This window comes from Syngnathus typhle, linkage group LG19 (assembly GCF_033458585.1).
Source record: "Syngnathus typhle isolate RoL2023-S1 ecotype Sweden linkage group LG19, RoL_Styp_1.0, whole genome shotgun sequence".
Classification (NCBI taxonomy): domain Eukaryota; kingdom Metazoa; phylum Chordata; class Actinopteri; order Syngnathiformes; family Syngnathidae; genus Syngnathus; species Syngnathus typhle.
The window spans coordinates 9226136-9238199 of NC_083756.1; the positions used below are offsets into that span (position 1 = coordinate 9226136).

Consider the following 12064-nt stretch of genomic DNA (forward strand, 5'->3'; position numbering starts at 1 on the left):
TATAGATAGTTAGTTTAGTTTCTATCTATATAATACAATAACAATTTGTGACACAAGTCAAAGGTCGTAAAGCCAACTTTTCCCCGCATTGAATGGCCAAGGTAGAGCATATATGAGACGATGTCGCCACCCAGCGGTTAAAACGGATAACTGCATGTCAGTGGCGTCACAAAGACGCTTTACGTAATGACGTAACGAGGCGTATGAATTTGCGCGGGTTGCCGAACCCGCGAGCCGGACGATGAGCTAGCTAGCTTCCCGAATAGTCGCTGCCAAAGGTAATAAAAGACGATTCTAGCTCCACTTTCGTGTTTCAGTGTATTACGACTACAATACAACATCATTGTTGGTGACAGTTGACCTTTCGAAATAACCCTAGGGTTCAAACGGCCGTCAAGTGGCTTTTTGGTGACACTTGTGTCCACTTTCCCGCAGGGCTTTTCGGTTCGACAAAACTTTCTTCTTTCTCGCTCCATTCAAAGCGACAACATGTCGAAGCGTGCGGCTTTCATTAAAGCCGCTTGTAAGGAACATGTGGACGACTTCCTTCAGCTCGTCCAACTTCACGTAAGTCATCGGAAAGCGTACACTTGAATGTCTAACATAGTGCGCCGCAAATGGTAAAACGTTGTTACGTCATAGTCATGTTGTGCTTGCATTTGTTACTTCAAACCACCAAACGAATGAATGTGCCACACCGTATTTGAAAAAAAACCCCAAAGCAAAAGTGTGTAGAAATGCATCACATTCAACATTCAACCTGCGGTTTTGCTGAGCAGAAGGACAGAACGGATCCTTTTGACCTTGAAGAGGTGATGGAGGAGATGGCAAGGGATCAGCGTGAGGCGGTGTGGGGAGAACTAGCCTCTCTCCTTCGGGACGTCCTTCTGGAATTGCCCCCGGAACGCTGGGACGAGGTCACGGATGCCGAGTCTGCGGTGGATCCCGTGTGTTGATTTGACGTGATTGTTTGGAGGGGTTCGTGGGGAACGTTCTGCTCATTTGCCTCTTTTCTCCAGAAACGCGTGGTGGCTGCCGTGACTCTGGTGGCCACCGTATCTCTGAAGGTCCTGCAAAATGGCGACACCTACAACGGGCTTCTTAACATTACCCGCCAGCTTCACGGTTTGTCTGCCACCGCTTTGCGCATTTCTCTTTGGACTATTGTTTTGAGCTGAGCATTTCCATTTTTCACATCCAGAGGTTCTGGTGTCGTCGCATCCCAGGACGGAGGATAACGTGCTGCCCCACATCCAAACGCTGTGCGAGGCCTGGTGGAAGAAAGACCTGCTGAACAAAGACAAGTTTGGCCGCACCGCTTTGGTCATCGCTTTGAACAAGATCTTATATTCCAAGAAAATGGTGCAAAATTGAGGGGGGGGGGGATGAAAGGCACACATGCAATCGCAATATTGCTGCATCGCTCCTTTTCAACCTATCTCGTCAGAACACTGAGCTCCAAAGAGCGTGGAGCCTACACAAGGTGGTCTCCAATGTGAACTACGCCTCTGAGGACGGCCAGCAGCTGAGCGCGCAGCTGCTGCAGTGTTTCCGCGCCACCAGCTTCATCCGTAACGACGACGTGAGTGCAGAAGGCTTGGCTCGCCCCACTTGCCAGCAAGCAAGCAAGCAAGCAAGCTGAGAGTATCAACCGCCGTGTGTGTGTGTGTGTGTGGCAACACAGGGCAAGCGGTTCATGGTGTTTCTCTTCAGCTGGCACGTGGATTTCGTCCCACTCATCCACGAAGCCATCAAAAATCAGCTGCAGTTCTATAACACGTGAGAGGCCGCCCTCTACCTTTTTAGACCGCTCTCCTTTCAGTGTTTTTCTTTTTGTCCGCCAGGTGGCACCATTTCTTTTTTAATTGGCAGTGATTTTTAACCTCAATGTGTTTATTTAAAAAAATGTTTGAGAACAGAGATTGACTTGTCAAAAGTAGGGGGCGTAAGGCGTATTGATGGATTGTATGGGGGAAAAGGAAATTGAGAGAGGATTTATGAAGGTCTTCTTAAGGAGTTGTAAGGTTCTTACTCGCACCGTCATGGTCTCGTTCCAGGGTGGCCACGGAGGACGTCGCCGAGATCTACTTCCGCGCATGGAAAAAGGCCAGCGGCAAGTTCCTGGAGAAGATAGAAAGCGAGTGCATACAGGACTTGATGAAGTGCGCCATACTGTTGCAGAGGTCGTCACCTCTTTGCCGCAAAGTCCGACAGGTAAAAAATGGGCAGAATCCCTTTCAATGTTAAGGGCATTAAACGTTCTCTCTTTCTCTCCTTCCCACAGATCATCTTCTATTTCCACAAGAAGAATGTCTGCCCCTCAGTGGGCAAAATGCTCAGCGCCCTCTACAAGCCCATTCTTTGGAAGTATCTCAATGTGCGTACTGGCCACCCACCTCGTTGCCCTTTCGCGAGGTCGGTTCGCAACATATTGCTCCTTACAGGTTCCTAATTTTGAGGTCCGCACCAACGCCACAGTGCTGTTCGCAGACGCCTTCCCCATCGTTGACCCCGATACGGAAATCGAAGAGGCCCTTCAAAAGCAGCTGGACAAACTCAAGGCAGGCTTGTTTTTATTTCATTGAATTTATCGTGGCCAATCTCGCGTGCTCACTGTTAGGCTGCTTGTCTCCGTTTGAAGGTCCTGCTGTTCGACAAGCATGACGTGGTGCGCTGCAATGCCATCCAGGGCGTCTGCAAGGTCCTCGCCAGGTGCTGGGAGTTGCTCCCGTCGGTCGTTATCGTGGACTTCCTGAAGAAGTTGGAAGAGTTGGCGGGCGACAGCAGCTCCGATAACGTCCGCTGCGCCGTCTTTGCGGTGTGACTTCCTCTTGACAAAAAGAGATTTGTTGTTTTGGAAAAAGTCTTGAATGAGCCTTTGGTTCTCAGTATCTGTGCGTTGTCTTGGACAACGTGCTCAGCCACCCCGCGCTCGAGAAGCTGATGCCCAAGTGGAAGAACAGCCTCCACGATGCCTCGGTGAAGGTCCGCGTGGCTTTTGTCGACATGCTCCTCAAGGTCAAGGCGGTCCGCGCGGCCAAGGTATTCTGAGGCGCCGTCCGCGATGCTTTCATGAGCAACCCCGGCCGTCTTCATGAATTCAATGACTGCAGTTCTGGGACGTGTGCAGCCTGGACCACCTGGTGGCCCGCCTGGCCCGCGACACGCCACACGTGTCCAAGCGCCTCGCCGAACTGCTCGTGGACTCCTTTTTCCCCGCCAAAGGCAGCGACAGGGACCGGTGCAACCGCTGCGTCACCCTCATCCAGATGAGCCCGGCGGCGGCTCGAAAGTTCTACCTGTACGCCAGCGTGCACACGGCCCCCAATAACATAGGTAAAACATTCCCGCGCCGTGAGGTGGTTAGCGCTTCGAGATGAAACGCAGCTGTATGTTTGCCATCAGTGAAGTTCATGCTGGCCATCCGCCAAGTTTTGAACTTGAGCATCCGGCGCGATGACGCCGTCGACGCCGATCTCCATGACAGCGACGAGGAAAACAGAGCGGTGAGACGAATACGGCGACAGTTGTTCCGTTGGCCCGCGTGACACCACCGACCGACCGACCGGCTTGTCGTCAAGTCTTTGACGCCGAGACGCCCGTGTGCCGTTCTCCTCGGTCTCAGGGCGAGAAGCCTTTCGCGCTGGACAAGGACGTGGTGGCCACTCTGCTTGAAGTGGTGGTCATCTTGTGGAAGAACATCAGCAGGTCCCTCGAGCAAAACGAGGAAACCCGGACGCACGTGCACGCCCAGTTTGGTCAAGTCATGAGCAAATACTTGAGCCAATTCACGGTACTCGCTCATACGTGACCTTTGACTCGTTTCCCTTGTCTTTTAATTTGCTGCCGTTCCATCTCTTATGCGTGATGTTTCATCTCTCCTCTTTTCTTCAGGATGAGCGCTGCCAAGTTGCCCTCATGCAGATGGCCTCCTTCATGCCTTTCTCCACGGTGGCCACATTTAGGTGAGTGGCGGCACCAACGAGTGCATCCATCTGCCTCTTCTTACTCTGAAGTCTTGTCCCAGCTTCAGCGTGCTGGCCCGTCTGAGGAAGATGGAACCCGAAGCCCCGCCCTCCGTCTACGGCCAGCTGTTGGACTGCATGTGCAGTTGGGGCAAGACCGCCAGCGTCCTGGAGCTCCTCATAGAGTGGCTTAGCCAAGCCCTGCCCGAGAGTCGAGGGCTTTGTTCCTCGGTGGGTCGGTGGGCCGCTCGTTCTGTCTGTCTGTCGTCGTGGCAACGCTCAAGCCACTTCTCCCCCTCCCTCAGCCGCCCCACCGGCTCAACGCCAAGCGGAAGGTAACCATCCAGGTGACGGAGGAGGCTAAGCCGGACCTGGCGCTGGCCTACTTGGACCACCTGCTCCTTCACCCGTCTACACGAAACAAAGTCCTGGCTCTCAGTCAGGGTCCACTTAAGCATCTCTACACTCTTCTAGGCAACTGCAAGGTGTGTGTCTTTTTGTTCATTTCCCCCTCCATGTTTTGCATTTTCAGTCACGCTGGCTATTTTCCGTCTTTTCCACAGTCAGTGCTGTCCACTCACCTCAACGCTTCCTCTGAGGGCGCAGCTGGCGCAGAGCTGGCCCTTAAGGCCTTCACCTATCACGGCCGCCTCAGCGTGCACCTGCAACACCACGTGAGTTTTTAGCCAGGAAAAGGAAAAGCCAGCTTTTGCAAATAAACGGCCCCCTAACCCTCTAGCTGTCGGAGGGCCGCGAGTACCTGCAATCTCTGGAGTACACGGCAGCGTGGCTTGGCGAGAGGGTGCTGCCCGTCCTGGCCAAAGCTCATCAGGGGCACGGCCACGGCCAAGGGGAGGCGAACAGTTCCAGAGCGTTGGCAGCGGAGATAATCCAGGCGAGTGTTGCGTGCTCTCAGGTGCGGGCTCGTGATATTTCCTCCATTGCAAGCGTTGGAAGACTCTTTCCACTCAGGCCTTCCTGACCATGTGCGGCGACGTGGTGCTCTGTTTGGACGACGACGCCTTCAACGCTCACGTCCTGCACCTCTGCTCGCTCCTCGTACGCCCAACTGATGGTGGGTGGAGCTTGCTTTCAAAGTACGCTGCATAAAAGTGCGTGTCCCTGACTTTGTGCGTCTTTTTGTCTCGCGCTGTGCGGACGCATCTCCCTCTGGCTTCTAGCCGCGAGCTACTTGTGCATTCCCGCCATGCTGCAGGTTCTGAAGGAGCTAATGGCGAGTTACTCCGCGGTTGAGCGCAAAGCACCTGGAGACCAGCGGGATGCTGCCACCAAGTGTCTGTCGGTGGTAGCAAACATATTCCAGAAGATTATAGAGCTCTTGGCCGGGCGACTTAAGAAAGAGCCCGAAGAGGGTAAACGTGTACGTAGACACTTGCACTCGTTTTTCTTTCTTTCTTTCATTTGTTTGCAATGTGCCGCAATTTTCCACACTGCCACTTTGTCGTTATTGTGTCTTAGCTGTGCCAGTCGGCTGTCAGCGGGCTCCAGGACTTCCTTCGAGTGGCCCAAGCCTCGAAAATCAGCGCAGTCTTTGACACCCTTTTCGCCATTGTGGTGGTGGAAACGAGCTATGCTCTTCAGAAGGTAAGTGAAGCGGCCAGTGGTCTGGTCTGGTCTGGTTGAAGCCCCTGGATCAATGTATTGTAGGATCAGTTAAGTAGATACCATTAAGGAAGGTCATAAAGATTCAGGCACATTCATGGAAAATGCTACATGGTGTGACACCCCAAAGATGACGCAGCCCGAAGAGGTGACAACTCCAGAGAAAGTGGATGACCTGCCTATTCTCTCCAGCACCATTCTGTCAGTCCTTCTCCATTTGTCGCCTGTCACCGGGTAGGAAAAAGCTTTGGGGGCAAAAAATGGAATGATCAAGTTTGTGTCTGTATCCAACTCAGCTTGCGTGTTGCCTTCAGGGCCTTTTGGGCTGAAATGTTCTCCTCACTCTACTCCGACACCTACTTGAGTCTGACTGAGCTGGCCGCTGTCGTGCACCTCCTGGCGGTCCTGCGACACGGTGGGTGGGCCCCGTTGATACCGACCGCCTCGTCGAATCCTATTTCACATTTCATCTTTTTGCAGCGATGCGGCCCAATGAGTGCTTGAAGAAAATCGCCATGGTTGTGCAGCAACGGATACACGCGCAAGCAAATGCAAAGCACGATGTCCAAGGGTGGGCTCACATCAAATGAGAGCAATTTACAAAAGAATATTTGCTCTGTAAAGCAAACATCATCTTGTCTTTGCAGGGCCATTTATCAATCTTCTGTGACGTCGCTGAATGACATCTTGACACAATGGGAAGTTTGAGAAAAAACAAACAAATGGTACTGAAGAGTTGTTTGGTTTTCGTCTTAAAAGCATTTATGAAAGAAAAAAAAAAAAAAGAGTTCTTCTGTATTTGTCATAGTAAAAGCGTTTATAAAGAAAATGGCACTTTTTCTGTATTTGTCATATTAAAAGCATTTATGAAAAAAGTGGCACTTGAGAGTTGTTCTTTTTCTGTATTTGTCATGTGAAAGCATTTCCGAAAAAAATGCCACTTAAGAGTTGCTCTTTTTCTGTATTTGTCATATTTCTGTATTTGTTTTACAGGCAAGAACGGTGTTGGGTTGGTGCTTAAGACTACACGACATACTATTTCATTGTTTTCAGGTATGACGTTCATGTCTCACTATTGTACTGTCCGGGATGAAATGGCTGACATCCTGTTCACTTTTGTGCATGCGTTCTTTGACACTTTTGTTGTGCGTCCAGTCACGTTAGATGGCCGCCAAATTTGGTGTTGATTTGTGTTGTTGTTGTTTTTTTCCCGCCAATTATTATTATTATGATTACTTTTTAATACTAGGTAAATAGAACAGCTATAGTAAAACGAATTCCCCCTTTTATTGCTACTCGGGTGCCCCTCCCTCCCTCCCAAGCTCGATCCCCCATCGCATCGATGCAGCCCTGCCCGTTCTTCTCGCGCACGTTTCCCCACCACGTCTCCGTGACGTCACATTTAGGAGGGGCTCGTCCGTCTGACTCAGTCGCTGTTCTCGGTGCTGAAAACCAACGGCCGTGCTCTGCTCTGCTCTGCTCTGCTCTGCTCTGCTCTGCTCTGCTCTGCTCTGCTCTGCTCTGCTCTGCTCTGCTCTGCTCTGCTCTGCTCTGCTCTGCTCTGCTCTGCTCTGCTCTGCTCTGCTCTGCTCTGCTCTGCTCTGCTCTGCTCTGCTCTGCTCTGCTCTGCTCTGCTCTGCTCTGCTCTGCTCTGCTCTGCTCTGCTCTGCTCTGCTGGGCTCCCCTTCTATCTCGCAGCCATTTTAGGTTCCTCCTTCGCCAGCCTCCCCCGCCCGAATCAAGCGAGCAGCATGCTCTTCTAGCTCCGGCGATTCCTCCCGGGCCGCTCCCACCTGGTGTCGGCCGCAGTCATGTGCTCGTAAGGCGCGCATGGATTGAGCCAAGCGGCGGGATGGAGTCTCTGTGGTGTCCCGCGCTCGTCTTGGCCTTGGCCGGCTGCCTGTGCTGCTTCGCACCTGCCCGAGCCGACGGAAGCTTTGGTGAGCACGCCTCTCTCTCTCGTTTTTAAATGTTCTATTTGAATTGTCACGATACGGGTCCAAATCTTGAATGTATACAAAAGTTGAGACCCCTCGTATTAAGTTCCACACACACGCATTGGGCTGCATGTTTACCTCATCTTCCCCAAAAACAACAACAAAACTTTTCCTAATAATAGTTTGGAGTTGCAAGGTGAAATCCATACATCCCGTAGGAAGGTTACATCATTGGCAACAAGGCCCAAGTGGCATCTTGATTGACTCCTACTGGTCACAATATTAGGTACGCCTGCAATTTAGAAGAAGATGGGACATTTGGAGGTATTCCTAGATAGTTGATTGAAATCTTTTTTACAAATTGTATTCCAAACAATGACATGCATCTTTGGTGCTCTGACTTTGTAATGATGATCATCTTCAGTGATTGGCTGGGATGGCCATTCAGGGAGCATCGATACTGTACATAAAACAGCAAACGCTATATGTATTCAGCTCAGGACATTTAGAAATGCTTATTAACATCCACTGCTTCCCATTCTTGTGTTACGGAGCCACAGTGTGAACTTGAGGGATGATTCATACAGGCTGTTTAAGATTGAACATGCCGCGTATATTTGGAAGCATCAACGTGCGTGTACGTCAGCAGCGCAGCTCAGCGCAGCGCAGCGCAGCGTGGGAGACAAACGTCACCGTCAATTGTATCGGCAGCCGTAAAATGCTTTATCATTATAGCGTATGAATGGATTTGGAATATGGAACGGTGGCAGGCAGCCTTTATAAATTCACTTGGAGGCATTTGTGCAGGCAGGCAGGCAGAGCGGGGAAATGTAACTTGTCATATGGCTGCTGCTCAACATCCCATATTGCTGATGTCTATGGCTTTTGACAGGTGACGCCTGCGTGGTCGTGCCGTGACATTTCAGTGGAGCGTGACAATGCATCTCGCCGGGAGGGAGAATCACGATATACGTTTTGGATTGCCACGTGGCAGTTGATTTGTTGCTCTGCCATACGTTGGATGCCAAATCGCATTCCAGGAAGTCTGTAGCCACCTAGAAATGGGAGAATATTGACTGACTGTTGACGCTCAAACCAGAGCTTTTAGACAAGTCCAACTTAAAGAATGGCTCTAAACCATGACTGAATGATTGACATGCGTAGCTGTTGATTCATTTGATCATCCATTAAGCTCTTTCGGCTTTATATTGTGTAATTAGCTACAGTATATGGTTAGTGTGGTTAGATAGGTGGGATGGCAGCACACATTTCAGTGTGATCCTTCCTGTGCTGACTGGCTGACTGGCTGGCTGACTGGCTGGCTGGCTGACTGGCTGGCTGGCTGGCTGGCTGGCTGACTGGCTGGCTGGCTGGCTGACTGGCTGGCTGGCTGGCTGACTGGCTGGCTGACTGGCTGACTGGCTGACTGGCTGACTGGCTGACTGGTTGGTGTGATTACAGAAGGAGTGTGAAGAAGACTTCAATGATAGCGGCTAGCGTAGCCTCCTTCGGAGAGAGACGCTGTTGGCAAAATAACGCCCGGCCGCCTGTGACCAAGGACACTTCTGGCCTCCCGGGGGCTGTGAAAGTGGCTTCATGTGATATGAGGATGAGTCATGGAGTCCTAATGAAGAGAACGGGAAAAGGTCAAAACATAGACCGTAAAGTATGTCCAAACGGAAGAAGAAAGGCTGAGCGCTGGTCGGTGAACGGCCGAGAGACACTCCGGCATCATTGGATTCAGGCCAGACGCCAGGTCAAACTCGCCCATTTGCGCCTGTTGCCGTGGCGACGCAGCCATCTTTAATTCATGGCCTGGCTGTTGCCGGGCGGACAGGCATGTCGCCAGGAATTGGCAGAGAACGACCTGCATGGGAATTCTCTGTTAGGCCCGCTCGCACCTGCTCCCTCGGTTCGTTCTGTTGCTTTCGCCGGAATCTCAAATGATTCATGGCTTTTATAGATAGATTTTCAACAAAAATGGCTTTTTTTGTGTGTGTAAGAATGTATTCTAAATGAAAAGCATGGAATTTAGAGCCAATTCAAAGTTTGACCAATTAGCTGGTGGACATTGGTTTTGCCATTGAGACTGGATGATTGTTGTTCCACCTACATTCTTAATCGCTCATCAGCCACATCAACGTAGATTACGTTTGAATTAAAAGGCGTCCTTTTTAATCATCTCCGCCACGGCAGTGGAAGGAAGAGGATGCGGCTTTTATCGAGCAGGCGCACGCTCGGCTGCATGCTTGATTTAATGGAAGGGCCTAATTAATATTGAGAGCTGACACGCTTCCTGATTAAATTAAGGCAAAAAAGTGATGAGGAGGTAAAGTAAGCCTGCCCGCTCTACACTATGCAAATTGCATGCTCCAAGGAACACTTTTCTCATTCAAACCTTTTTTTTTTTTTTTTATTCTCTTCTGGTTAGAAAGTCCCCTCAATCAGCCACCAGCTTTTCATTCTTGCCCGCCCTGCATCTTCCTTTTCTTGTTTTAAACACGCATTGAATTATAATTGTATTTTCCGCATGCGTGTTTTCTTTTAGGTTGCCTGTTTGAAGATGACCTTTGCCAAGCTTACGAGTTCTGTGTCAACGGTAAGACTACTTTTGAATTTGATTGTCGTTAGTTTCAAGCTATTTAACACAGACTTTCCTCCAAATCATCTCTTTGACTGACATTCCCATTTGTACACATACATTTTCAAAAGCTGAGGATGCGTTCATTTCCATATCGACCGAGTTTGCGCTTTTCGGATTGGTCGCCACAGACAGTATGGAAATATCGCCATCTGGTCTGGTTGCCTAGCAACCTGCCATCGCTAGCGCTGAGTAGCAGGAAGCGCGGTGCGGGGGTCGGCCACTTCACTTCCTCCCTGTCGTGCTAATCAAGCCCGGTTTCTCATGGAGTGCTGCTGCGCATCATAAGGAAAGTAACGGATGGGTTTCGATTATTATGTAAGGAAGGAAAGCAAACTGGCCGTGACATACCGGCTTTGCGCAGTGTTTGATGTGCAGCATCGCGAGTCGGTTTCCATGGCAACAGGCCTCTATGACTGCAATTCCCTTCTGGGATTGTCGAGGGAAGGCACGGACTCATTTTTTAGTCTTTCTTCATCTTACTTGTGTCTTCCTGCAAACCTAATTCTATTCTACATCGTGAAATCCAAAGAGTCATTACAAAGCACCTACAATGAATTCATCTCTCCTTCTGTTCGCCCGCCGCGTCTCGGCTCATGTTGAAGTTATGAAGGGAGATTTTTTTTTCTTGCTCTCAAGAGGCATAAATCCAGACCCCGCAACCCACACACTGCTGGCTGCCATCTAAAGTGCGAAGGAGATAGCTCCGTGCGTCATTATGCCAAGACGGAGGGAGGGAGGAGGAGACAAGTGATGACACATTTAGACGGGGTGCGATTGGCAGCGCTAATCGATGATGTCCAGACAAGGCACGATGTCCAGTGCCGATAAACGGAGCCGTCAGGGTGCGTGCGATTGATGAAGTGCTGCGCTTATCTCATCGGGCTCTTGTCTCCAGCTTGTCATTACACTTCTTGTCAATACAGAAGCAAGGAAGTTCAAGTTCAGCCAAATCCGTTCATGCTTACACATTGCACACTAAAATGCCAAGATGACAAGCCAAGTAGAAAAAGGCACATGCACGTTTCCCTTCCGAGTGCTTCCGATGCAGCCGAACGGAAGCAAAGCTGTGATCAATAGGAATCCAAACGTAACGTACAACAGCCCCGACGGGTGGGTGGGGAAGCTGACCACAAAATCAATCAATCAAACACCCACCGCTGGTTCATTCTTTCCAATATAAAAGCAGTGAGCGAGTCACGGCAAATGAAATGTCTTTCTGTACTCTCCGACGTGGCTCCCCATTTCCAACAAACAAAGTTGCGCTGCTTGTGCGTTGATGACACCTTTGGATCGCGCCATTTCGAGCCAGTCAGATAGATGGAATGATCTGCGTCTTTATTACATTTCAGTCTCCTCCAGAGGTCCCGGGCGCTCGTCCAGTACAACTGGTTGGCTCCGGTTGCCTAGCGACCTGAATCGAGCTCGGCTGATGTGCTCCATTTGCAGTCTAACCCCCCCCCCCCTACTTCCCGCTCTCTTGATAGTCTTTGCTATCACCAAAGGAGATGCCAAACGGGAGTGTCTTGCTTCCAAATGCTGTTTCTTCACGCTCGCTCTTCTTCTCCTGATGTGCAGATGGAGTATTCGGGAGGTGTCAGGAGCTGGCTGGCGCAGACCTGAATACGGATGACGTGTCTTCCTCCGGCTTACTGCGTCTCAGGACTCTCTTGCAGAAACTGGCTCATGGAGGTACATGCTCACTTTGATCAACTGCTAACACTCACCGCCAAAAAATCGGTATGCTCAGACATAGCAAGATGGCCACCTGAGTGGAGAAAGTGATTGATGAGGATTTTCAATCCTTCCCTGTAGACGAATGTCACTTTAAATGACGACTGGCGGTCGATATGCCTCCCCAGGGGGGAAAAACATGAAGGTAGACTGATGATCATTTG

General features: G+C 50.4%; 2 protein-coding genes across 7 annotated transcripts in view; both read left to right on the forward strand.

Annotated features, from left to right (window-relative positions):
• The first annotated feature begins 187 nt into the window (after nucleotides 1-187).
• On the forward strand, nucleotides 188-7399 carry ncapg2 (non-SMC condensin II complex, subunit G2). 3 transcript variants are annotated; one of them, XR_009710497.1, is made up of 29 exons: nucleotides 188-278; nucleotides 436-567; nucleotides 780-947; nucleotides 1020-1125; nucleotides 1202-1362; nucleotides 1448-1582; nucleotides 1685-1779; nucleotides 2058-2214; nucleotides 2285-2377; nucleotides 2445-2561; nucleotides 2642-2818; nucleotides 2890-3042; nucleotides 3114-3336; nucleotides 3406-3506; nucleotides 3626-3793; nucleotides 3895-3965; nucleotides 4028-4196; nucleotides 4271-4450; nucleotides 4529-4639; nucleotides 4705-4860; nucleotides 4938-5040; nucleotides 5147-5346; nucleotides 5445-5570; nucleotides 5719-5822; nucleotides 5903-6003; nucleotides 6069-6159; nucleotides 6236-6313; nucleotides 6582-6641; nucleotides 7287-7399. XR_009710497.1 is itself a non-coding variant. In XM_061266052.1 (27 exons), exons 2-27 carry the CDS (start codon nucleotides 490-492, stop codon nucleotides 6294-6296), a joined length of 3405 nt encoding a protein of 1134 aa, XP_061122036.1. In that variant the 5' UTR covers nucleotides 188-278; nucleotides 436-489; the 3' UTR covers nucleotides 6297-6467. The 3 variants fall into 3 exon arrangements, 2 of the variants coding, with proteins under 2 accessions (XP_061122036.1, XP_061122037.1); XM_061266052.1 differs by lacking the exons at nucleotides 6582-6641; nucleotides 7287-7399 and having other exon boundaries at nucleotides 6236-6467; XM_061266053.1 differs by lacking the exons at nucleotides 6582-6641; nucleotides 7287-7399 and having other exon boundaries at nucleotides 780-938; nucleotides 6236-6467.
• The window catches only part of ptprn2 (protein tyrosine phosphatase receptor type N2), a 56556-nt gene continuing 51887 nt past the window's right edge, over nucleotides 7396-12064 (forward strand). For all 4 annotated transcript variants that reach the window (XR_009710498.1, XM_061266054.1, XM_061266055.1 and 1 more), the window contains exons 1-3: nucleotides 7396-7528; nucleotides 10074-10124; nucleotides 11745-11858. Coding sequence is in view for 3 of the 4 variants with exons in the window: in XM_061266054.1 (XP_061122038.1) it covers nucleotides 7441-7528; nucleotides 10074-10124; nucleotides 11745-11858 (253 nt within the window). In the remaining variant the exon portion in view is untranslated. The remainder of the gene's footprint in view (nucleotides 7529-10073; nucleotides 10125-11744; nucleotides 11859-12064) is intronic.

Excerpts from the sequence above, each read along its gene's own strand:
- ncapg2 (XM_061266052.1), top strand. The coding sequence starts at position 490 with ATGTCGAAGCGTGCGGCTTTCATTAAAGCCGCTTGTAAGGAACATGTG. Across the intron at positions 1,583-1,684 it reads GCTTCATCCGTAACGACGAC|GGCAAGCGGTTCATGGTGTT; the intron begins GTGAGTGCAGAA and ends GTGGCAACACAG. Across the intron at positions 3,507-3,625 it reads GCGACGAGGAAAACAGAGCG|GGCGAGAAGCCTTTCGCGCT; the intron begins GTGAGACGAATA and ends CCTCGGTCTCAG.